Consider the following 26,720-nt stretch of genomic DNA (forward strand, 5'->3'; position numbering starts at 1 on the left):
CTCTGGAAGTCTTTTGTTATTTCCCTAAAACAATGTTGGTCATTGTACTTTTATTCGATGGAGTAATAGTAATGGACAAATATCACCATCACCACTAGTGCTGCTAAATAATATGACTGGTTACTTTTGGTGACTAGACCACATTGAAACTATGCTGTATCACAGAAGGCATTATTTTTCATGGTTGTCACCCCTGGGACCAGGGTAGGACAGCAGAGGTTAAAACCCAGTTGCTTTGATTCTTGTTTATTTGGTGAACCAAATGACCATGCCAAACTTGCAAGTATGACAGGCATTGGAATGGCTACAATCATCTTTCCCAGTTGTTGGTATTTTTAAATGATTTACCATTTGCTAAACACTGTAATTGGTGCTATACAAGGAAACAATGCCGAGGAATGTTTGTTCTAAACAGTGCAATGTAGTACACTTGGAAATTCTCAAAAGAGTTCAGTCTTAGAAAACGTTTGTTTCTTTGTCTGCCCCCTCACATTTGTGATGTTTTCCCCTTTTGTCTTTCTTAAAAAAATTGATAGTAAGTTGTTTTTCTTTTTAATCTGGTGGTTGAAAGTGGAGGGGGAAATTCAGGTACGTACAGTGCAACACATGGAAAAAAGAAAAAGAAAAGAAAAGAAAACAGAAGTGATTATGGTTGTGTTTATAGCTTGTAAGTGAGATACTTAAGACAGTTTGCTTCCTTGAAGTATAGTGGAAAAGATTGATAAATAGGATTTCCCACAGAGATAGATTTTCACATTGTGTAGGATCCTGCAGAGAGTCACAAAGGAAGCTACATGACAGATATCTTTCTTGTAGGCAGTGATCCCACTGAAATTACAGGCTGTCAGTGAAGAACTTTAAAATAGTTGGAGCATGCTACTGGTTGGGCATTTACATAACTTTTAGTCAGTTATATGTTAAGGTATCTAAGCAGGCAGTGAAATAACAATGGTGACAATATGCCTGGGATAGATGAGCTAGTGGACACACATTATATTTTAAAGGTGTTCTTTGCAAAAGAAGTTGATCTCCAGCCTTCCATGTGCATATTTGTTAGACATCTGCTATAGATCTGATGCCATGAAACAAGTTACTCATAGAAAATACAGAGGTTAAGCATAAATGCAGGGCATATCTGGAGATCCTGGATCATATGCTATTTTGATTTATATTAACCTATGTCAGCTAGATTTGTTTGTCACTTGAAGACCAGTTGTTTAATTGTCTTGTATAAATACTGACATTTTTTTTAATCAGGATAGTTTTAAAATTGTTAAAATAACAGAGAGCTCAGTCATTAACCCAGCTCCTTACACCCGATAGCGGGTGCCTCAGGGCACCCGTGGGCTCATTATCCCCCTTTTGTGCAGGTGGGCTGACAGGGAGTAGCCAGAGTCATGACTGTGCGTTCTCAACACACTAGCCAGCACAGCTGAGCCAATGTAGATGGGGAAGTAAACTGTTCCTGGAAAATGGCTGGTGCAGTATGCTTCCTCCTGAAGTCAGAGTCTCTTGTCAGTCCCTGTGGGGCCCTTCTTTGAGCTGGATTGAAAGGTGCCTCTCCAGCCCACAGACAAGATGGGTCTGGTTCTCCACTGAACCTTTTGCGGTCATTAACACCTGTGCAAGGTTTTACATGTACTTTGCACGATGCAAATGGCTACACTAGTGTAAATGGCTATGCAATGGCAAATCAGACCATTGTGTAATGTTTTCAACAAAATTAAAAATGGTTAAAAGCATCTGGGTATTTATACAGGACAATTAAACAGCTTTTCTCCTAGTGACAGCTGTATTTATCTAGCATAGGTAATTATAAATCAAAATCACAATTGATCTGGGAGCTCTAGGCTAGACTGCTTTGTTTCTCATCTCACTTATACTGGTTTTTCAGCACTGTGCCTCCACCCATTCCAATGGAATCACTGTGGATTTACACCAGCATAACTGAGATCAGTATCTGGAGCCACAGTTTTTATCAGGCTTTTCAAAAAAATCTATTTCATGATAAACATATTGGTGCCTATAAAGACAGTGTTTATATCATTTAATTTGGAAGGAAAGGGAGAAGGCAAGTTTGAGACTGTAGAGGAGAGGGAGTTCTCTCAGCAGCTAGTCATAGAGAAGTATCACTCCCTTGGGAACAATGAACATTCTCCATTTGACAGCAGAGCTGAAAAGGTGGACACAAAATAAACAGTGCTGCTAACAGAAGCTGTCACCATGATTAATGCTGATGAGCAGTAATTAATGTGGGTTCATTGAAGCAAGGCCTGCTTCAAACTCAGAGACCAGTGATTCATAAAGGAAAGGCGCACACGCACTTTTATTATGAGATCGTCTGACAATAAGGGCGCCCAGGCCCAGTAGTCTTCAGCAGCAATCCAGCAGTGACTTTGAATCCTTGCTCAACTGAAACAATAGCCTTTAAAGGCAAAAACATTTACTGTCATTAGAGATGGGTCTGAATCAGCTCTTTGTATCTCAACACCCCCAATGCCTGGAGAAGTTTGATCCTGCTAGAAACTCTATAGTTCAGGTCCATCTCTTAGCTGTATTCAAAAGCTGCAAATGAAGGTTCAGGTTTTACTTGCAACTATAACTGTTCCAGAGTCTGTTCGGAGTGACTGAAAACTCAGTTACAATAGAGATGATCAGGAAACATTAACTAAACCTGTCCCTACAGCTCAAGCTATAAATTAACTTGGGAAATAAAGTTTTTAAATAGGTGCCTCAAGGAAAATTTGAGTTTCAGCAGAGCTACAGCTGGTGTAAATTAGCATAGCTCCTCAGAGTGAGTGAAGCTATGCAGATACATCACCTAAGCATCTGGCCCATTGTATTTAATTAATTTTTCATACTCTGAAAAATAATAGTTAATAAATGATGCAATTCTGACTTGACCTCTAAGATAAAGCTATTAAATCCTCTCTCTCTGTTTAAATATAAAGGCAAATTTTGTATATTGTAATATCTATATCTATAATATGTTTTATGGGCGGGTCTCTTGGAGAGACAATGTACTTGTCATCACCTTACTGAAGGATTTGTTTTAGATTTACATGCCACTGCGGGCTGAAATAGTGTCACTGCATAATACATTCCCTGTACTTTGGAATATACAATACACACACAAGATTCTTCAGATGAGTAATCATTAGGGAACTCTTTATCTGCAATAGACTTCACACACTTCGCTGTTAACAGGGCAATCCAACTAGTGTCATACAATAAAGAACATATTGAACTCACCCACGGGGTCATCTCCTCACCTGGTGTTAATCAGCATAACTACACTGAAGCCAATGGAGTGATGCCAATTTACACTAGCTGAGGATCTATCCCAGACTTTTACTTGGTATCGTTACGTTAATATTTGTCATGCTATATCTAATCCCCATAACTCCACACCAGTTACTAATATGAGTTAAAATAATATCCGCGTATTGTTTCAACACAACATGTAGGAGAAACGTAGTTGGATGAAAAGTTTAGGCAAAATTTGAGAGGGTTACTTCAGCATTCTGTGACCAGTGGCATGTGTTTCAGGGAGATGAAAAGAATGTCACACTATGCCTTTTCCATGGATGCATGCACAGCGAAAGCGCCAACGTGTGATATGCCTTTCACTTGGCTGAGAGGCATGTCACCTGTCACAGAGTGCCTCAACTCCTAACTGCAACCTGTTATAATTAAATATTAGCCAGATATGTAATATTGCTGGGTAAAATGTAATTTAGACTGATGCTAGTAATAAACAGGACATGAGAAATGAGGACAGATATTACAAGTGTTGTGTTTTCTGGCATGCTGACATATTAACTAATATGTCTGGAGTCTGTATATAATGCTAATCTCATATCTGTGACCTGTGCACAGGAGGGGCTTTAGAGTCAGATCTTAAATTTGACAAGTGGAATTTTGGGAGACATTTGAATAAAGGTGGTATATAAATGTAATATTATTACCATAACACATTTTAAAAACCTACAGGTTCTTCCAAATCTGGACTTCCATGAATCCATTTTGAAATTAAATTTGAGTCATTCCCTTAGTTCTGCAAATGATCATCCTGCAGCTTTAAGCAGGGGAGTTTTTGGCTGCTCTGGCTGAGTGAAGAGGACAGTGCTTTATGGGGTGATGAAAACTGCTGCAAGAGGGGCAGAGCAGTTGCTGACTCATCCCCTGGGAATGCAGGGTTTGAAAAGGAGCAACACCATACCTGGAGCCTTCCTTTTTACACAGACCAAGGCTGAGGCAGGACTCACCCTCCCTCCCTTTTAGGTGGTAAAATACCATGTTTAGTCAACACCTGCTGTGAGTATTATGCTAGTTGCCCCTCTTTTAGGGGGTCTGGGAAGGAATTTTTCCCTTATCACCATATTAGCTTGGGTGCAGTTGCATTTTTTTTCGCCTTCCCCACAGTGGGTTTCAGGAAGGGCTTTGTTCGTGCATGGCATGATGGGCGGTAGGCCATATGTTGTAACTCATTATTTAAGTGTACGGCAGATGTCCAGTGCTGTACTCCATAGGAAAGGATACAGTGACTGGATTAGTGCCTTGGAAAACGACTTAAAAAGAGATGTTCATTAAAGGAGGAGAATGGGCGGCAGTTGGAGACTCCTATGATTGGTATGGCAGGGAGCCAACCCCACATTCTTATAGCCCACCTTAACCCTCCTATGAGGTGGGGGTGGATGGTAAGGTCCCGGCAATGGATTTTCTGGAGGGACCAGGAAGGAAAAAGAGGGGGAGCTGGTGGAAGCCCTTCACCCCGGATATGGTAATGTCCCAGCAATGGATTTGCTGGAGGGACATGGATGGAAAAAGAGGGGGAGCTGGTAAAAGCCCCCCAGGTAATTATGATATAAACATGGGGTTACCTGCACTATACAGTTTTATCTGCCGGGTAGTCACAGACATCTAATAATAAAGTTGTGGCCTGATTAAACCCATGTCAAATGTCTCCTGCCCTTCTTTTGGCATCGCCAGATAAAAGGAAAACCTTGCAATCTCAATTACCGTTCTTGGGAGATAATATTGATTAGTTTCAGATCAGAAATCGTGTTTGAAAGCCTTTTGAAGTATAACTTTGTTATACTTATTTTACTTTACTTTGTTTTCACCTTTCTCCCTCACCATACAGTGACACTTCCATTTTATTATAATACCATTGCAATTATGAAATACATTTTGTGTAATCTATATTTACGTGGATAGTTTTATTTGTCTCTTTTATAGATTTTTAAACAATCGTATTGGCTTTTCATTAAAAAGGAGTATTTACTGTACCAAAGGGATTATAGTGTAAACTAGGATAGCGTAAACTAGGATAGCTCCATTAATATCAATTGAGTTATGCCAACTTATGCCACTTGATGATTTGCCCTAATATTATGTGAAATAAATATGACTAGGACAAATATAGGTTGAATGAGGTCACTTTCTGCCCAACACTGTTTCCCCTCTCAAGGAACCAAGAGCATTACAGTATATTACCACACACAAATTGAACATAAAAATTACAATCATAATTGAATATAAGACATAGAAGGGACTAACATCTGTTAACTAGAGAGTAGCTTCCCAGCAAAGCAGAAAAAAAAGAGAGATTTGTCAATCAGAGTGGCATATCTTCAGCCCAGCATTGCTAACCCCAAAACATTTAAAAATGACAAGTCATTCCCCACCCCTCCAAATTATGAGATTAAAAATCATGATCTTAAAAAAAACCCCAAAACGTGAAGTATTATTTTTTTAATTGCCTTCTGGGTTTTGAGCCTTTAAGATGCATTTGCCACGTTTTCAACTTCTTCATAACCATGAGCTCGAAAAACTTACTATTTTATTTTATTAATGAAAGCTGAAATTCTCACATGCCTTCAGGAGCTGGGGCTTTCAGAAACTCACCAAAGATCATTAGACTTGTGGTAAGACCATGAAAATTGGCAACAGTGTCAATACTTCCCAACTGACTCAAAAGAGCCTTGTGCTTTTGGAAAGGAGAATACACATTACTATGGGAAAAAACAAACGCAAAACCTGAAAAATTCCACATAAGACTAGGATGATTTTTTTTTTCTGGTTGTCACATTTAGCAGAATGTCAGTGTCTGATTTCTCTTTCCCTATTTAACACTCCCACCCTCAATAAACCTAAACTCTCAATGGCTCTCTCAGTGCACTAGCTCTCGCATAGTGTGTAAAATGCAACTTCTCCCTCTCTCAACTTAATGAGTTTAATAAAATTTAACGGAACATTTTTAAACTTAATGGAACTCTTTGAAAATGCAAAACAAAGGAAATCCAACTCCTCCAAATAGGGAATTGGTTCATTAGACTGGAAGCACAAGAGTAGCTGAGGTCCTGATATATTTTTAATGTGTCCCTGAGGTTAATGTGTTTATTTTCAGTGGGAAGAAATGTGTACCCTGGAAAATCTTGTTACTGTAAACAATGCAAAAACATAATTTTATTAAACAGGATTTGTCAGACTTGATCATGCCTATGGTCCATCTAGTTCAATATCCTGCTTCTTACAGTGGCCACTACCAGAGGTTGCAGTTGAAGGTGCAAAAACCCCCACAGTAGGCAGATATGGTAGAACCCACCCTCACAACAGTCTCGTCCTAATCTCTAAACTCTTTCTTTTGTAATATTGACATCCTTAGAAACTCTATAGGCTGTAAAGGCGTTTTGCTTATTTAATTCTTAAAACAAGATTGAAATAACACAAGGAGATGACATCACAAGGATCCACAAACCCAGCGACTAGATTGGGACTGGACTGCAGGCCCATACAAAGAAGGAAGGAGCAGCAGAAACTTCTCTTATGCCTTTGCGTGGAAAGCCCAGACTTCAGGTCTGGTCATGCAGGAGACCACGGTAGACACTATGTGCCATTCCAGCCACCCCTGAAATTGGTGCGAGTGGAAAGAGAGGGGTGAGGAGTGGCCAGTTCCTTGGCTCCACCCCCTCCTGCTTGCAGGCGGTGTTGTAATTTGCCACAAGCCAGATGGAAATTACTACCGTCACTGAGTAAGAAGGAAGCAGAGGAGGAGATATGGCTGAGAGATGTGTCACAGTGACTCATGGTGCTACTTGTGCAGTGGTGTAGCTTATGCACCACCTCATGCACAGGGCTATATTTAAAGAATTAAGCAGTTCTGAAAATATCTTCCAGTGGCCTTTCAGAATAGGAACTGAAATAGGATTTGTTTCATTGTAAGAAGCCCCAATCTAAAAAAGCTCATAAACTTTCAACACAGGAGTAGTCCAATTGACTGCAGTAGGAATATTTGCATGCTTAAAGTTAACCACATGCTTAAGAACTTTATTGGATTGGGTCCATAACGAGGCGGTGTTACTATTCATCACAAAAAGTACATGGAACAGAGGTATAAGGGAAACCTACAGAAGTGCATTTTTAAAAGAATTGAGGCCTGGCCTCCCTTTGTGCAGGAATAAGTTGATCCTATTGTTTTGCCAGATGATTTGCTCCCAGTTTCTGGTAGTAACATTTGACTCTCTATATATTATGAATAACTGAAGATGATGACTCACAGAAGTTTGTTTAGCACATATCAGATAGAACTGACTCCATTCTCCTCAATGGACCAGGATCCCTGGTTGGATTACATCTTCATGATGCACAACAGTCTCCCCTCTTGCTGAGCCACAACAGTGTATCATATGGAAGTCCCCTGGCCTTGGGGCAACATGGGAGATGTAGTCCAGCTGGGGAGCTTGGCACATAGAGAAAACTTGGGACACAATGCATCTGAATGACAACTCACACTAGACTCACAGAGGCATTTCTGATTTGAAGACTGATTGAAGGATTTTAGCTCTCAGCCACAAAACCAAAATCTTTTTTGGTTTTCAGCTGTTCAGTTTGTCAAATAAAAGGCAAGTTTCCAGATAAAGCACCTTTTACAAAAATGACATTTAGACAAAAATCCAATTTTCTGTTGAAAAAGAGTTTCCGCTGAAAAATTTTGAACAAGCCTAATATTGGACCCATTCATATTGCCAAATGGTAGATATGGTCTGAAATGCAACATTAACTGTAAGAAGCATGAGCACCTAGGGATGAGGGGGTAAGAATTAACTCATATTCTACACTCTTGCATAAGAATTTTTACATATTGATCAAACGTTATGGGCGCTAGACTGCACATTTGTCACGAGCCCTGTGTATGGAAGTCCCTCCCTGATCCTCTCCTTTTCCCAGACATATTTATTCTGTACCACCAGAAAATTATTTCCTCATCCATGCTCGCTCCATTAATCATATTGGGGTTAGAGCCGATGTTCTTTCTATTCTCTGTCCATCTCATGACCCCTTGTATAAGGGTGGGGTTAGCAGGCTTGCAGCACCTATTTACCCGAGCGCAGCCAGACTCAAGCACCAGGAAGCCCAGATGTGTGCTTAAGTACAATTCTTTCTCAAACTTAAGCTCCTGGATGCATGTGTAACCAATCAACCCCTTTGGCGTGATCACTGTGGTGGGGGAATGTGCCTTCCCATGTACAGACACTTCATTTCATACTGCTACATGAATATTCCTCATTTATAGTTGCCACAGCAAGGTTTAAGATATGCCTATTCACAGTTTTATCCAGTGCTAAATAGCTGAGTTTATGATACCAAATTCATGCCCTTCATTCATAATTGGGACTTGGATCAGTTGAAGATTGCATGTTTCCGACAAATGATTTATGAGACACAGAATGATCTCACTGAGTTTAATTTGATTTGAGGAAATTTCCCAACATTTATCAAGAGAAACTGTTATAAATCAAAACACTGGATATTTCATCAGAGGCTTTAAACTTTCTTCTAATGTTTTAAATATTCCTTTAGGATCTGATTTGGTAGCCATTATACTGAGCTGCATTTTGCTCAACTACTAACCCCACTGAAATTCAATCACTCAAGGGTGGCCAAATCTGACCCTTAATAAGCAGATGATGTATAGATAATATCTCTGATTAAGTTGTTGTTTTCTAATTACTTGCTTAGGATACATAAAATCTATGGGTATGATTCTGTGCTGACTGAAGAGCTGAACCAACACTCGCCACATGCTAGAGAGCCTCTAGGAACTCTGCCTCCTTGCATATGATATGTAAAATCATAGAAAGAGCAATACAGGGCGGGAAGGGACCTTGAGATCATCTAGTCCACCTCCCTGTGCTGAGGCAGGATCAAATATACCTAGACCATCCTGACAGGTGTTTATCCAGTTCTTAAAGATGGGGATTCCACAGTCTCCCTGGGAAGCCTATTATATAACTATTCTTATAATTAAAATGATTTTGTTCTAGTATGTAACCTACATTTCCTTAGCTGCAGATTATGTCAAATCCTTCTTGTCTTACTTTTAGTGGATGTGGAGAACAAGTTATTAAGTACCATCCTCTTTATTATAGCCCTTAACATATTTGAAGACTGTTCTCAGGTTTTCTCTCAGGCTTCTATTCTCAAGAATAAACACGCACAGGTTTTTTAACCTTTCCTCATAGGACAGGTTTTCTAAAGCTTTTATAATTTTTGTTACTCTTATCTGGACTTCCTCCAGCTTGTCCACATTTTTGGTAGACAAACTGGACATAATACTCCAGCTGAGGCCTCACCAGTACTGGGTAGAGCAGGACAATTACCTCCCATATCTTACAACCAACACTCCAATTAATACACCCCAGAATGATATTAGTCTTTTTCGCAACTGCATCACATTGCTGACTCATATTCAATTTATGATCAATTATAAACCCAGACCTTTTCTCAGTATTAACACCTAACCAGTTATTTCCCATTTTGTAGCTGGATATTTGATTTTTTTCTTCCCAAGTGTAGTACTTTTCACTTGTTTATTAAATTTGATCTTGTTGATTTCACAGTTCTCCAATTTTTCAAGGTCATTTTGAAATCTTATACTGTCCTCCAAAGTGGTAGCAACTCCTCCCATCTTGATGTAATATACACATTTTCTAAGCACACTCTCCACTCCATTATCCAAATAATACATGAGAATATTGAATAGTACTGGACCCAGCACAGACCCCAAATTTGACAGTGAACCACTGATAACTGCTCTTTCTATTCATTTTTCACTCACCTTATAGTAATTTCACCAGATCACATTTTCCTAATTTGGTTATGAGAATGTCATATGAAACTGTGTCAAAATCCTTACTAAAATCAGCATCTACAGCTTCCCAACCTCCTGCCCCCAACACCCCATCCACTAGGCCAATAACCCTGTCAAAGAAGGAAACTGGATTAGTTTGGCATGATTTGTTCTTGACAAATACATGTTTACTGTTACTTATAAACCTATTGTCTTCTGTGTGTTTACAAATTGATTGTTTAATAATGTATTCCTGTATCTTTCTTAGTATTGAAGACATGTTGCCTGGTCTGTAATTCCCCAGGTCCTCTATGTTCCCCTTTTAAAAGATATGTACCATGCTTGCCTTTGTCCAGTCCTCTGGGACCTCATCCTATCCTTGACAAATTCTCAAAGACAATTGCTAACAGTTCCAAGATTATTTCAGCTAGTTCCTTTACTACTTTATGGTGAATTTCATCAGGCCTGCCAACCTAAATACATCTAACTTATCTAAATATTCTTTAACCTGTTCTTTCCCTATTTTGGGTTGTATTCCTTCCCCCTTATTGTTAATATTAATTGTGTTAAATATGTGGTCACAATTTACCTTTTTAGTGAAGACAGAAGCAAAATAGGTGTTAAACACCTCAGCCGTCTTGGTGTCATCCATTAAGAGATCTCCTTCCCCACTAAGTAGAGGAGCTATACCTTTCTTCCTCTTTCTCTTACTCCTAATGTGTTTAAAGAACCTTTTCTTATTGCCTTTTATATTCCTTGCTTAGAGAAACTAATTTTGTGTCTTAGACTTTCTGATTTTTTCCTACATGCTTGTGCTGTTCTTTTATACTCATCCTTAGAAATTTGTCCATATTTCCATTATTTGTAGGAGTCCTTTTTGAATTGCCATTCATTGAAGAACTCCTGAAAGAGCCATATTGGTTTCTTACTATTCTTATCTTTCCTTTGCTTTGGCATAGTTTATGACTGTACCTTTAAATTTATTCTTTGAGAAACTGCCAGCTCTCCTGAACTCCTTTTTCCTTAAATTTTCTTCCAGTGGAGTCTAGCCTACTGGTTCTCTGAATGTGTTAAAATCTGCTTTTTTGAAATCCATTGACCTTATTTTGCTGCTCACTCCTTGCTTTCCTTAGTATCACAAAATCTCTCATTTCATGATCACTTTCACACAAATTGCCTTACAATTTCTGGTCACTTCCTCCACTCCCGAAGCAAAAAGTTGTTCCCAATACATTCCAAAAACTTCTTAGACATTTTGTGTTTTTCCATATTCCTTTGCCAACAGATGTTTGGTAGTTAAAGTCCCCATTACTACCGCGTCTTGTGTCTTGGATATTTCTGTTCTTTGTTCTAGAAATGCCTCCTCCTCCACCTCCTCCTGATTTGGTGGACTATAGTAGACCCCTAATATGACATCATCCCTATATTTCCCCATTTATCTTCACCCAGACACTTTCAACCAGTCTACCTCTCACTTTCTTTTGGACCGCAGAACAAGTAAGTGTATATATTCTTGATGTATAATGCAACACCACCTTTCCCCCCATGCCTGTCATTCCTGAGCAAGCTATCTATACCCCTCTATGCCAGTATTCCTGTCATGAGCTATATCCCACCAAGTCTCTGTAATGCCAATGATGTCATAAATTCACTTATGTACTAATATTTCAGTACTTCCTGTTTATTCACCCCACTCCTTGCATTTATGTATAGACATCCAGGACATCGAGCAGATTCCTCCACTATTTTACCTCTTGTAATTGTCCGCCTTTCCTTCCGCCCCCACCAACATTCAGCACTTTGTTTTTATACCTATTTGTGGGCTTTTGTCACCTTCCCACTTTGAACCTAGTTTGAAACCCTTCTCCTTAGTTTAAAACCAGCCTCACTTGATTGTGGATGTGTATAAATGAATACTGTGTTCTGAAGCTTGCATTAGCTGATGTAAATAGGAGTGGACATCACAGTAGAAAGTGCAGTGCTCAGAGTCTCCTTTTAGAGGTCCAAGGTGACTGCAACTGCCTGTGAATGTGGAGTGACATTATTGCACCAAAAGTGGACATGGCTGGCAGATAGGGAATCTATTTGTACAGTGTCTCCTCTCCATGACTGCCTCTGCTGGAGTTCCTGCAGAGCCCACACAGGATTTAAATTGCTCCCCCACTCCATGGCAGAATCCCAGTGGTGCTTAGGCATAAACTGTGTCTATTATCCATATGAGTGAATCTCTTAAGCTACCATGGGCATAGCTAGTGCAGGAGTGTACACTCTACTTCTTCCTATAACAGTGTTGCTGAACTTGGCTCAGTATATGGGTGTAGCTTGGGTATATAATATGCACATAAACACAAAGAACATGCTGTATATACACGTGTAGATTGTTACCTTGAGAGGCTAGATGTGAACTAGGAGCTTGGGAAATACAGGGTTTAAAAACAGATTGTATCACCCATTCCTCCAAGTTTATCTCCCGCCCCCATTTTTTCCATCATTAATTCTCAAATGTTAATGGTCTTTATATTCAGAAGAAACATGCGGAGAGTTTACTAAATCCCAGGTAACACTTATCTATGATTTATTTATTTCTGAATATTACAGTGTGTCTCAGGCCCCAACTGGGGCTCGATTGGGTCACCATTATTCAAGGGCCTTGTATAATCATATCCTAACAGTCAGCCCCTGCCTCAAAATTCTTACAAGCTACATAGGTAAAGCAGAATCAGTATCTCCATTTGACAGGTGGGGAAACAGAGAGATTCAGTACATTCCTGAGGACTCTGGTAGAGCCAAGAATTGAACCCAGATTTGCTGAGTACCAGTCCGTTCTTTTAACTGCAAAACAACCTTTCCTCCCCAAGTTAATGAAGCATTATAAGTAAAGTACAAATGTTTCTAACTGTCTTTTCCTTCATAGGAACACTATCCACAGATCTTATGTCCTGCAGCAAATACAGTGTATTGTGATCTGGTGGCTATTTGGTGAATGAGATTTAATTGTGATCCAGATCCAATTTCTAAATAAAAAACAAAACAAAAAACATGATCCCACCGAGAGCTCTTGTAACAAGTCAAGAACTGAATGGGCATGGATATTCAACTCTTCTTTTACCTTTTGGAATTCAAATATAGCCACTAGCAACTCACCTGCTTGCATTACCCTTGGATGTATCTGCTCTGTGGCTAAATAGCATTGGATATAAAACTGCACTATCAAGTAGTGTCTTCCAGAAGTACTGGCTTCACTTCAAAATCTGAAACACCAAACAGAAATGCAACGAGCAAACTTGAACTGCAAGAGAACAAAGATCTGTAAATCAAGTTAAAAAAGAACACAAACAAACAGTCTGCTTTCATAACAGTAACTGACAACACAGATTTAGATGCTAGAGTTTGACATTACTCATAAAAAGCACACTCTCACACATATCAAAGAACCTGCATCCTAGGAAGAGGAAAAACATTCTATGGTAAAGTTTCAGAATAATATTAAAAAGAAAAAGAAGAAAAACAATTACATTGCTTATCATAATAACTTTAATTGCAAGGTGTTAAACACAGAATTAGTTCAATTATTTTTTTCAATACAAAAAAATTATCCATCAGATTTGTTGATGAAAGATTTGTTCCTTTATCTTTTTTGGGAATCATCACCATCTCAGACTTACTGAGTATTTGTACTTTTTTTTAATGAATAGGTTTTATACACATTTGGGTCTGTGGATTGCTTGGAAATTTAAAATAAGATTCTCTGTGTTTGATATTTCAATATTCAGCTGTTTGACTGGTCATCTAAATCATATTGCATGGTTTCTGTTCCCTGAGTGAATGTCTTAACTTCAGCAGCAGTGCCTGAAGAAATCACTGGAATGCTGAATCGCTAAGGAAGAGGACATGGAGCACTTTAGCAAGAGATACATACTGTAGCAGGAGATCAGCAGGATTAAAACATTTAAATCATTTCTTGTCCTCTTTTGTACAAGAAAGACCATTATATTTTTCTTTGTGTTTTGCAGATTTTGAAAAATGCTGGGTAATATCCTGACTGAGGGAGAAAGATGTAAGCCAGAATTACTGGATGACCATGAGACTTTACATTTAATTTTCTTGTCAGAGTGAGTAACTGCTTGTAATCTGTTGATTTTAGGGTGTACTATAGCACCAATCACTCTAATATGTAAGGGTATGTCGACACTTACGGCTGTGCCTAGAGGATAGACAGTGCCTGTCTGGCTAGCACAGGTATAAATAGTAGTGTAGATGGTGAGACGTGGCTTAGATGAGTATAGTAGAGTACCCTATACACCTGAAGCACCAAAGTACCAACCCTACACTGCTCTCTACATGCCCAAGCCATACCTCCCACATCAACTCTGCTATTTTTAGCACTGTAGTGTCCCTCTGCCTCCCTGTTGCCGGAGCCTTTTGTTCACCCCAGTGAAAGAAAAGCTCTAGCTAGGGTAGGAGGCAGTGGGGAAAGGCTCCTGCAGCTACCTTCTGCCAGAGCCTTTCTCCTCTGCCCCCTCCTGCCTGAGCCTTTCCTTGTTGCAGTGAAAGGTTCTGGCCATGGGGAGCTGCTAGAGCCTTTTCCCATTGCCTCCCTGCTTCCAAAGACTTTTGCTATGGCATATAGCTACCTATGTCTGAGACAAGTGCGGACACAGCCTGTCTTCCATTGCATCCAGTAGCTACACATACCTTTTGAACTCTGCATGCTGCCATAAGGCTAGACATGCTTCCAAAGTTAGTTAGATATGCATAAAGAAAAGGAGTACTTGTGGCACCTTAGAGACTAACCAATTTATTTGAGCATGAGCTTTCGTGAGCTACAGCTCACTTCATCAGATGCATACCGTGGAAACTGCAGCAGACATTATATACACACAGAGATCATGAAACAATACCTCCTCCCACCCCACTGTCCTGCTGGTAATAGCTTATCTAAAGTGATCATCAAGTTGGGCCATTTCCAGCACAAATCCAGGTTTTCTCACCCTCCACTCCCCCACACACAAACTCACTCTCCTGCTGGTAATAGCCCATCCAAAGTGACAACTCTCTTCACAATGTGCATGATAATCAAGGTGGGCCATTTCCTGCACAAATCCAGGTTTTCTCACCCTCTCACCCCCCTCCAAAAACCACACACACAAACTCACTATCCAGGTGGACATGTTATTCCTTGACTTTAGAAAAGCTTTTGACATGGTCTCCCACAGTATTCTTGTCAGCAAGTTAAAGAAGTATGGGCTGGATAGACGCACTACAAGGTGGGTAGAAAGTTGGCTAGATTGTAGGGCTCAACGGGTAGTGATCAATGGCTCCATGTCTAGTTGGCAGCCGGTATCTAGCAAAATGCCCCAAGTGTCGGACCTGGGGCCGGTTTTGTTCAATATCTTCATTAATGATCTGGAGGATGGTGTGGATTGCATCCTCAGCAAGTTTGCAGATGACACTAAACTGGAAGGAGTGGTAGATACGCTGGAGGGTAAGGATAGGATACAGAGGGACCTAGACAAATTGGAGGATTGGGCCAAAAGAAATCTGATGCAGTTCAACAAGGACAAGTGCAGAGTCCTGCACTTAGGACGGAAGATTCCAATGCACCGCTATAGACTAGGGACCGAATGGCTAGGCAGCAGTTCTGCAGAGAAGGACCTAGGGGTGACAGTGGACGAGAAGCTGGATATGAGTCAACAGTGTGCCCTTGTTGCCAAGAAGGCCAATGGCATTTTGGGGTGTATATGTAGGGGCATTGCCAGCAGATCGAGGGACGTGATCGTTCCCCTCTATTCGACATTTTTGAGGCCTCATCTGGAGTACTGTGTCCAGTTTTGGGCCCCAGACTACAAGAAGGATGTGGAAAAATTGGAGAGAGTCCAGCAAAGGGCAACAAAAATGATTAGGGGTCTGGAACAAATGACTTATGAGGAGAGGCTGAGGGAACTGGGATTGTTTAGTCTACGGAAGAGAAGAATGAGGATTTGATAGCTGCTTTTAACTACCTGAAAGGTGGATCCAAAGAGGATGGATCTAGACTGTTCTCAGTGGTAGCAGATGACAGGACAAGGAGTAATGATCTCAAGTTGCAGTGGGGGAGATTTAGGTTGGATATTAGGAAAAACTCTTTCACTAGGAGGGTGGTGAAACACTGGAATGCGTTACCTAGGGAGGTGGTGGAATCCCCTTCCTTAGAAGTTTTTAAGGTCAGGCTTGACAAAGCCCTGGCTGGGATGATTTAGTTGGGATTGGTCCTGCTCTGGGCAGGGGGTTGGACTAGATGACCTCCAGAGGTCCCTTCCAACTCTGATATTCTATGATTCTATGACTAGTGTAGCTGGGTCTAGGGATTAACATCATTGTTATCACCAACTTTATTTAGCAGTATTTCCATTTAGGACATTAGCAATTTGGCTTAAGTTGTGCCATGAAGCAATGTGCAATGGATGGACACACTTTCAGGGAAAGCCTTGTGGGCTATGATCTCAGAAACACCCCTTCCAGACACAGGTCTTCCCAAGGATAATGTTGCACTGAAGGAGAAACAGTAGGCAATATCCTTTATGGGGTACAACATCCTCCCTGCACATAGGCAACCAACTGCATTCAGGTGTCATGAGAAAGGGAGGGAAAAGAAGCATTGCTTCTCCTACCCCCTTGCTCCCAGAGTGAAGAGCATCAATACTGTGTTCCTCCAGGTGCCAGAAGCCATCGTCCTGGAAGCCCTCATGAAGCCACACAAGAGCTTATTTTCCCTCTTCCCCTACACCGCTGTGTTAGGGCTAGGCACAATCTAGCCTTGAATTTGTGTGCTAATGTTTGAGTGACACCCTGAATATATGAGGCCTCAAGGAAATTCTGCTGCTGGCAGAGATCTCTAATTTAATTTATGGGCCTCAGTGTGTGTATAAAGATTTAGTCATCTATGTCATGCAATCCGGTGGCTGCCTTCGTGAGGATCATAACTGTCAGTCAGCTCTGTTTTGCATCAGTTTGGTGCAGTAAAACACAGACACACATACCAGCAACTGAGAGCAGCAGAAGTAGCAGTAACCCGTCTCAGCCCCAGCAACGGTGGATGTATCGTGTTGCAAATTTTCATTAGAAGAAGCAACTGTATTCAATCCAACTTCCCAGAGAGCAGCAGTATCAGTATGTCCCACCTCAGCAGCATGTGGATTCAGAGCATTCTTCATCTCTGTGGTATCATTCAGTCCAGCCAGAAATGATAAAAGAACATTAAAGGGGAGGCAGCATAGTTGAGTAGATAGAGCACTAGATTGAGATTCAGGGAACTTGGGTTCTATAACTGATTTTGCCATAGGCCTGCTGGGTGACTCACTCCTCCATTCTGTGCTTCAGTTTCCCCATCAGTAAAATGGGGATAATCATACTGATCTCCTTTGTAAAGCACTTGGAGATCTACTGATGAAAAGCACTGTAGGAAAGCTAGGTATTATAATTTATTATTTTGTTATAGATGCACTTGGCCCCCTGCTGCAGCTGGAAAAAATAGGTGCTGGCCCTCTTACAGTTGCTTAAAGCCTTGCACAAGCATCTCCTGCTGTGTTCCTGTTGCCCCTGCAGAACCTTCCAGTCTCTTGGCCCCGCTATCACACTATCCAGGGCACAACCCCATTCATCAGAGTGATTTCCTCATCGTGAGCCACAATCCTGGTTTCTGCCAGCTGCTTGTCGAATGAAACTGCAGAAAGGATCTCTCCAGTACCATATTGCATCTGCCTACATTTACCTAGTTTGCTGCTTCTGTGGCTGTCATCCTTACTTCCTAAAGGGAGCTGCTATTCGCTGACCCCTCCATTTCTCTCTAAAAACACAGCAGCTCTTTGACGTCACCTCAGTGGCTAACCATCTGACTCAGGACCATGTGAGCATCAATGTGTCATGTGTAGAGGTGATTCTGGAGGGTAGCTGTCTGGGTGATGATTCTTTACCTCATCTATCCACATTGTGGGCACCTTGCTCCATGCTGTGAGATTAGAACATGTTCAGTGTCTTGTGCAAGAGACCATTCTGTTGCTCTAGCACTTTTCCTTCCACACCCCTTTCCTCTCCTGCTACAGCTGCATGATCTCTCAGTTTGCTTGGAACCAAAGGCCTTCCCAGTCCTCTCCTCCATCCCTGCCTCCTGACACACTCACAGCCATTTCACATATTTTCAATGATGAATAAATTATGTGTATTCATACAGATATATGCCTTTTATATATAAATACTCTTAGCTATGCTGGTAAAAGCTCCTCTCTGTAATGGTCCTCACTCTGGGTCTGGCTGGGGAGCATGGCCTAGTGGTCATGACCACAACCCCAACTGCCAAGGGGGTTATGGAGAGGGGAGCCCAGGCTCTCCCATTTCATCAGGCTCTAACCCAGGGCTCTTTGGGCTACCAGTGATCTGGCAACCAAGGCTGCTTAAGGCTGTCCTTCTTGGGCCTTTTTCTCTCATCCCTCTGGGTCAGCTTAGTCCACAGCCTACCCCCTGCTGGGGAAGTCCACACCAAAATAAGTAAAAGGGGGTTACCAACATTCAAGGTCCACAGGATAATTCTGTCTCTGGGGTGGGTCCTCACTTCCCTCAGGCAGAGCCCCTTTGGGCAGCTATGTCAGAGCCTTTTGACTTCCCACTCAGCTCTGGAGCTGAAGGTCTGCTCACCTCCAGCTCTGCACCCAAATGAGCTAACTCCCTGCCTTTTAATTCTGCCAGCAGATAGAGCATTTGCTGCAGGTGTGGCAGAGTCGGGCTGGCTGAGCCCAAAATAATCCCTTAAACTCTTGTTGCCCAGTGTGGGGTATGTACACCCCATCACACTCCCCAAATTATTTGTGCAAACCCAGTCCAGTTACATGATTGTTTGTGTTAAAGGAAATAAAAAGAGACCTAAATGTGATCGGATCAAATCCCATTAAAAATTGTGAATATGGTTGTGAATATTTGTCTCCCAAATTCATTTATCACTAACTGAGAAAATCCAGTCATATAACAAAAGCATTAAAAGAAATATTTTTCATAACCCAATAAGATTTCAAAAACCTAACATAACTCTACAGAGCTCGTTGGACTGGTATTTAAAACACTGTACTCCACCTTACTTCAGCACCAGCGTTTTTAAACTATTATTCAACTGCTTTCTGAAGTCACATATAACCCTACAAAATCCAATTTAAAAATAAACCATACAATAAAAAGATTAAAAGGGAAAAGAGTGGGAGCTAGATTGTTAAGAAAGAAAAATAGCAATTCATGTTATCTTTTTTCCTTTTGCAAAATCATACTTAAATCTTCTAAAAATATTACTGGAAAAGGCATTTATGACGTTGCTCCTAATTTCAAGTCTGATCTCTGTCTCCGTAATGACCAATATGAACTGAAACCCACACAGTACTAGAAGTGGTCCGTTCTATTCCATTCCAGGCATTTAAATCTTGACCATCACCATGTTATCTGCGTACAGGGGGTCTGCTCATGTTTACTGGACAGAATCAAAAGGAACACTCCTGAACCTGGATGGCTAACTTCCATTTAATGCTGGTTTGTATTGGCAAGCCTAGCTAGCATTGCCAGACTGGCTGCTGCAATTTGCTCCCACCCCTCACTCCTCAAGTCAGTGTGGAAGTCTACTTTCACAACAGAACATTCTGGACTTTATTTGGGCTCCTCTTGGTTGGACTAATGTCTGAGAATGCATCTCCTATCTTGGAAAGGAGGTCTTATAGGAACTGTATGGCAGTTATCAGCTCCCTGTATCTGAGGAAGGAGTCATATGTTACCATTATCAGTTTGATTATTACATCTATAGTCACTTGTAGGTTTGCCTTTGTTGGTGTGGGTCTGTTGCATGTGCTACTATTGTATCCTTGTCTTTCTCTATTTTTTATAATGGTAAATATAACAACAGAGGCAGGTGAGCTGGGGAGTGCAGGGTGTTATAGCAAAGAGTCAGTTTTTGAAAGCTAAGATTGAGCTGCAACGTTAGGGGGAAGAGAATCCACAAGGATTGAGTAGACGTTATGGTGTACATCTATAACGATGGCCCATTTCTTCTATAAGAACATGCTGTTCTGCTGTTACATAGGGTTGTGTCCTATGACAATATTTCCTATTGGACTGGGAATCTAAATTGTTGTTCCTCTCTTTTTTTGTTTGGGCATAGGCTCTCTTATATTTTATCCTAGAATCTAGGAGTCCCTGTATCCCATGGTGGAGCTTCAGCACCTTAGTCGGTTTAGAAAAGTTAGAAAATGATTTGGTAGGGGCTTCCCACCTGCACTTGTTGCTTGGGATTTAAAAAATGTCTCTCCTTAGTTTTGTAAATAAGAATTGCACTCTTATTTATTTTCATTGGCAGACTCCTTTTGGCAACATCAGGTGATGGTTTCCAGTATAAAAAGCAGAACAATGAACTCTGCTTAGCTTTTTACACTTGGTGATCTGTCTCTCTTTCAAATGTGACTTTAAAAACATATTTAATGGTGTCAGCTGTGCCTTGAGGGACCAGAATTGCAAACAGGTACATCAAAAGTAAGATATGGCTCCTTCCCCCACACATACTCCCAATGTGACATTCAACAACAGGGATTTCCCTTTAGGTTGCACTTACACAAAACTGCCAAAACATGAAAGTAGCCTGTCCCCACACAATAGAGAGTTCTACCAGAATTGATTTCTATATTAGAATGGAACTAAAAAAAGAGGTTTTTGTTTTTTAAAGGACTTCATTGGTATTTCAGAAACAGTTCCTAGTATATTCATGTGATTGCTGAGATTATGTGTGACAGCGGTTCCCAAATCTTTTCACAGGGAGGCCCATCTCTTAATAATAATATTGTCTTGTGGACCACCTCCCTGTTCATTTTTTAATTCACAGACCACCTGCTTCCCATTCCCAAAAGTTCCCTGTGGCAAATCTGGGAATTGCTTCCCTAGAAAAGTAATATTAGGAAATTATTTATGTATCTGTCTATAGGTTTTAAACTCTTTTGCGAATGCAAGACACTAACAGATTTAATTATACTGATTGTGAAAGGAAAGCATCCAAAGATGCTACTTCCTGATTTGGTAGGGAAAGTTCATTTGCTTTGCATTCTTCATTCACTTGCTTTTCACTTATCTGTTTCATTTTATTCAAACTATACATTCATTATACATTTGCTTTGCAAATTTATAGATAATCAAAATAGATGTTCTCAGGTTTTAACATGGGACTTGGTGAGAAGAGAAACTTTAGAGTGAATCACTTTTAAATCACCAGTTTAATGCTCTGGGGTCAGATTGCCAAGAAGTTAGTCGTGAAAGGAAGGAAGTTGCCTATAATCAAGAAAAGTGTTTTACTTACTGACAAGGTTTCACTTTAAGGCCTGAAGAATCCAGATCCAGCTGGTCTGGGGCTAGTATTAAATCATAATCTGAATAAAAGTTAGTTAAAATTGTTATTCATTAGTACAAACCCTTTTTCTCTGAGTTAAGTCAACCAAAAGTTGCTGTCAGCACTATATAAACGTGAAATAATGAGAAAATTAGGTTTTTTTTGTTTGTTTTTTAAACAAGCATTGCTATGTCTGGGGGAAAAAAATCATTCTCAGAACATTTAGAATGGACTATGGGGACTTTTCCTTAGAGAGAGGGATCTTTAATAGTGAATGGTTTCTATGATTTCTAATTTTCATGCATTTTAGTCCCAGCTTCTTGCTTTTCTGTACTTAATACATCATAAAGGGAAGTTTGCTTTTAGCTCACTTTTCTTACCTGAGGGTCATTTTGCTGTATAAAAGGGACACAGAATGAACTATATGGTGTAATTACAATAAAATCGGATCGAATTGGCCAAACTCCTTCCTTTATTATACTTGCCAGAGAAAAATAGGAGGAAAGGTTGAGAGAATCTGCCACACATTTGGAGGAGAGGAATGGGAGTGTAGAATGAGAAATGTCTTACCAATACCAAGAGTGAGCCAGTGACTGAGACATAGCTTTTCTTTGTTCATGTTTAAAAAAACATTGAGATGTTTGTGCTCCTATGCCAGGATCACAGCCTACCGATTCTGAGTGAAACTGCTATGTAAATGAACTGGTGCATTGGAATATTTCTAGTATATGTCAGATGGTTTTTTTTTTCCTTTCTGTACGTGCATGTGCACCAGTATTTTTCTTCTATAATTATGTTTTCATTTCACAGAACCTTTCAACATTTCCACCTAACACCAATGAGACAAATTTGGTGTTGGCAAAAGTGGGTGCAACTCCATTAAAATCAGTAGGGCTAAACCCAGTTGCACCACTATATACTAATTAATTAGAGGCTAATTAATTGATGTATTGTGGGGTACATAACATATTAATAAACAAATTCCCTCTGACAGGCCACAAACCCCACAAAACATTATTACATTGCTGCAGGATATAGCAAAGCTTTCTTGTTGAACAAAAGTCATTCTCCATTGTCGCCAGATAAAAGATACATTTTTAATCACTATCAATGGTGAAATTAAGCCCTTTTTATTATTTGGTGATACCCTTTTTGAGACAGCTGAGTTATGTGGGTTTGAAAGATGGCAGCTTGTCCATGTTTTTTTAATGTCATTTTCCCTACTGGTTGACAATGTGCTTCAGTTTTTGTAATATCTTAGATTTGCTTGTCTAACTGCAACCCTGCTTTAACTCCAATGATGATATTGTGATTACATCAGAGCTGAACTTGAAAGCCCTCTGATAATGGACTACCTTTTCCTTAATTCTAAAATTCCTTGCTTTGGGGTTTAACTAAAGACTGACTGTCCCTTTGCCATTTTATATTCCCGCCCTCCCCCGCAAGATTCTGATTCTGACCCTCACTGAATGCACGCACACCTTACACAAAGTAAAACTATTTCCCCATGTTTATTCCCCTCCCCTTCCCCCACCCACTATTCATCAGATGTTCTTGTCAACTGCTGGAAATGGCCCACCTTGATTATCACTACAAAAGTCCCCCTCCCCCCACCCTCCTGCTGGTAATAGCTCACCTTAAGTGATCACTCTCCTTACAGTGTGTATGGTAACACCCATTGTTTCATGTTCTCTGTGTATATAAATCTCCCCACTGTATTTTCCACTGAATGCATCCGATGAAGCGAGCTGTAGCTCACGAAAGCTTATGCTCTAATAAATTTGTTAGTCTCTAAGGTGCCACAAGTCCTCCTTTTTTTTTGCGAATACAGACTAACACGGCTGCTACTCTGACACCTGTAACAGTAATATATAAAGTAACAGGGTAATCATATATACTTTCTTCTCATTAAACTAGATTTCAGCCAGGTAGTTAGATACATTTACAAAAAAAAAAAAAAAAAAAAGTGCTTATTTTGTTTCAAATTGCTGAACTACAAGAGAATCCTGCACAGCCATGAAGTTGGAGGCATGATTCTATCACAGGAAAACATCTTTTTGGTTCTTTGGAAAAAATCACCTATGTTGAAACTATGTAGTAGGGAGTCTCAAGGAAGTTATTTAGCTTATATAGTTTATATTTATATACACACATACGCTATCTGTATTCTCTGTATGTGTGTATGTATGCATGTGTGTGTGTATATATATAATGTATATCTATATTTTTTTCTGTATTTATCTAGATCCATCTACATTGGTCTATCTGCACAGAGGGTATCATGCATACAGGATATATATGAGCAAGGGGTGGGGCATGCAATATGACATTTCTTTTAGAGGTCTTTCTCTACATATTCTTCAATAAATATGCAAGCAATCATGTAACTCAAATAATTATGGAGACTAAACCTGTTCTCAGTGGAAAGGGATTTATCTGCTGTAAACTACTGGATATTAGTAAGATAGCTCGCCTTTCATGTGCTCATATACTGTAACCAAGGCAACCTTTCATTACTTTGTATCCCACAGGACACCAGTACTAGCATCCTGTCCATTCTAAAATGGACGCCACTACAGCTCTGGGAATCTGTATGCTGTGGTACAGTATCTTGAAAAAGTCATGCCCTTAGCAAGTCTCCCAGGTGCAGGGACAAGTGAGCCATCAACAACAGATGTCAGTTTGCCTTGACATGAACATTTGGATTTGTGTCTCATACGAATAATATAAGATTCCTATTTTTTTGGCTTTTCTAGGATTTATATAAAAATAATGTGTGACTATCTCCTCCCCACCCACACCTCTAATACACTGCAGACACAAAAGTATATGAAGAATATTACTTATTTTGTGGAGGAAAAAAAGAATCCCACAGCATTTCTTTTTAATAACTGTTCAGCTACAAAATTTTATTGGTATCGTTTTATGTTCCCTCTAGAGGATGTAATGCACAAAAGCATTGCCACGGAACATATAAAATTACAAATGAAATTTATTGTAAAAAGTAGAATGTCTTCTAGACTGGTGTCAGTATTTATTTCATTCATAAACCAAAACTGCAGGTATAATATATTCATTGTCAGCAAGTTCATGTGTGTAAATTGCCATCCAATGGTATTGACTGATATAAGACAGATATTGAAAAGACAATTTAAATTTACTCTTCCAAACATAAACTGTTCCACAAAAAGCACTGTAAAAACTCCTTCAAGGTTTTGTATTGTGCTTCACATTGATGGTTAACTACATAATTTGGTTGTGTCATAATCCACTGTGTTTGGTAATTTGGCATTAAAGGCCTGCAAAGCGGATTGAATCCTCACCACCTCACTGGTAGATAGTTTGAGTCTATGACGTAGCAAGCAAGAGAACAGGTCTAGACGACGCTGGCCAGGCGGGGAGAGTTTATTTACACGGTCCCGTATCTCTAATAGCTGCAAAAGTGCTGAGTCCTGTGATCCCTGAGTATAGGGGTAGTCCAGCTGCAAAATTAAGTCCCGAATTGCTTCAGGGTCAAAGTGCATGCTGTAGCCAAACACTTGGATGTTGTTGATTTTCATGTAGCCTAGGTTACGTGAAGGATCGATAAATTCCAGGGGTTCATAGTAGATGCTTTCATTGCCATTGGGACCATTTGACTTAATTCGACTCCTCAAGTAGATATGTACTGTTTCAAAAAATGTCTTCCATTTGTTGCCTAGAGTCAGCGTCCAGTTATAACACTGAAGAGGTAAGTCCAGCTTAGTCCGCTCCCAGTCTGGGAAACTGTTTTCATTCACAGGCATGAACCAGCTTTCAGAGTGGCTGCCTCCAAAAGGGTTGACATAAACAGCTAGAACAGGTTCCAAGGTGCTGTTTTTTGTTAGGCAAATTTGAAGAGAGATACCCAGTATCATATGGACCAAGCTAGACTTGTACTTGTTACTCTTAAGGGTAAGGAGCATCCGTTTGCGCCAGGAGGGATCGAACCAGCTATTGAGGCGCATGTCATTGCTGATGAAAATGGCATGGACTTCAATCCTCCGGTCTGTTTTTTGCAATAAATACTTCATCTCCAAGTCCTGAAGATCTGTCTCAAACCCAATGTAGTGCTCTGTGGAGTCTGCCACTTCAGGTTTGCAAAGCCCTTGGCTCAGCATGTATCCGGTATTACAGTTCCCACAGCGGGTGCGGTTGTCAGGTGCACAGGTCAAGCATGCAGAGCCATCTCCCACAATGCAGGGAAGGAATCCATTGCAGGCAACCTGATCATTAGGGCAGGTGCACGAATGAGTCTCTTCAGAAAAGCTTCCCAGAAGACCATTTTCATTGCAGTACAGAAAGGACTGGATGCGGTTTAGCCAATAGATTGACGATCTGTAAAGATAAAAATAATAACAATAATAATTAATAATACAAAGAAGCTGTCAGAATTCAATCAATACAACCTTGTATTTTTTCACTTTGAAAGAGACAAAGAAAACTGATATTGGCAGCAAATTCAGACAGTATAAACATCTCTAAAATGTCAGATGATGACATCTGGAGTGATATCAATGAATATATAAATTTCCAATATAATGAAAAATCACAAAAGAATGTTACCTCATAAACTCAGTGGTGTAACAAGACAATTGGTTTATATTTTCTATTCACTGCACATCATTGCTAAGAAACCCTGTCAAGTAAATAGCTAATTTTCTGCATCTGACTTCACTTTAGTACTCTATCCAGGCTGGATTTTTATTTATTTATTTATTTATTTATTTATTTTGGTGCTATTTTACTAGTTAAGTTGTTATTTGTGTGGGTGGATGTGTACCATCTTTCATCTTTGTTACGTAGTCTTTGGAGGTTTACATGATATTTTCAACTTTCTTGTTCTTGTACTGTGATTTACAGATAGTGAGATTTAGAGACCAAACGTTTAGCTGGAATACCAGGTAAGAGAAAACATTAAAATAGATTCAGACTGAATTATTTGAGTCACGTCTACCAGTATACTCCTATTGTTAAGCATGGGTGAATATGTCTTTCATTTTCCCCTGACTGGACTGGTAAGGGACAGTTTCCAAGAGAAACACAATATGACCAAACAGAATCTGGAAATGGCTCAGAGCAAAAATAATCTGCATTGTTTTTCTATTTTTCAGCTTTTGTGCTTGCTAGTTTTATTGATGCATTGCTTGAAGAACACATTTTAGTTGCTGCTATGTCAAATTCCAT

The 26,720-nt window shown here is 40.0% G+C and overlaps 1 protein-coding gene across 4 annotated transcripts in view; it reads right to left on the reverse strand.

Annotated features, from left to right (window-relative positions):
* Nucleotides 1-24,415: 24,415 nt before the first annotated feature.
* The window catches only part of BRINP3 (BMP/retinoic acid inducible neural specific 3), a 290,477-nt gene continuing 288,172 nt past the window's right edge, over nt 24,416-26,720 (reverse strand). For all 4 annotated transcript variants that reach the window (XM_073356709.2, XM_073356711.1, XM_073356710.2 and 1 more), the window contains one exon: nt 24,416-25,871. In XM_073356709.2, the coding sequence (XP_073212810.1) occupies nt 24,755-25,871 (1,117 nt within the window). In that variant the 3' untranslated portion in view covers nt 24,416-24,754. The remainder of the gene's footprint in view (nt 25,872-26,720) is intronic.

Source organism: Lepidochelys kempii, chromosome 8 (assembly GCF_965140285.1).
Source record: "Lepidochelys kempii isolate rLepKem1 chromosome 8, rLepKem1.hap1, whole genome shotgun sequence".
NCBI lineage: Eukaryota > Metazoa > Chordata > Testudines > Cheloniidae > Lepidochelys > Lepidochelys kempii.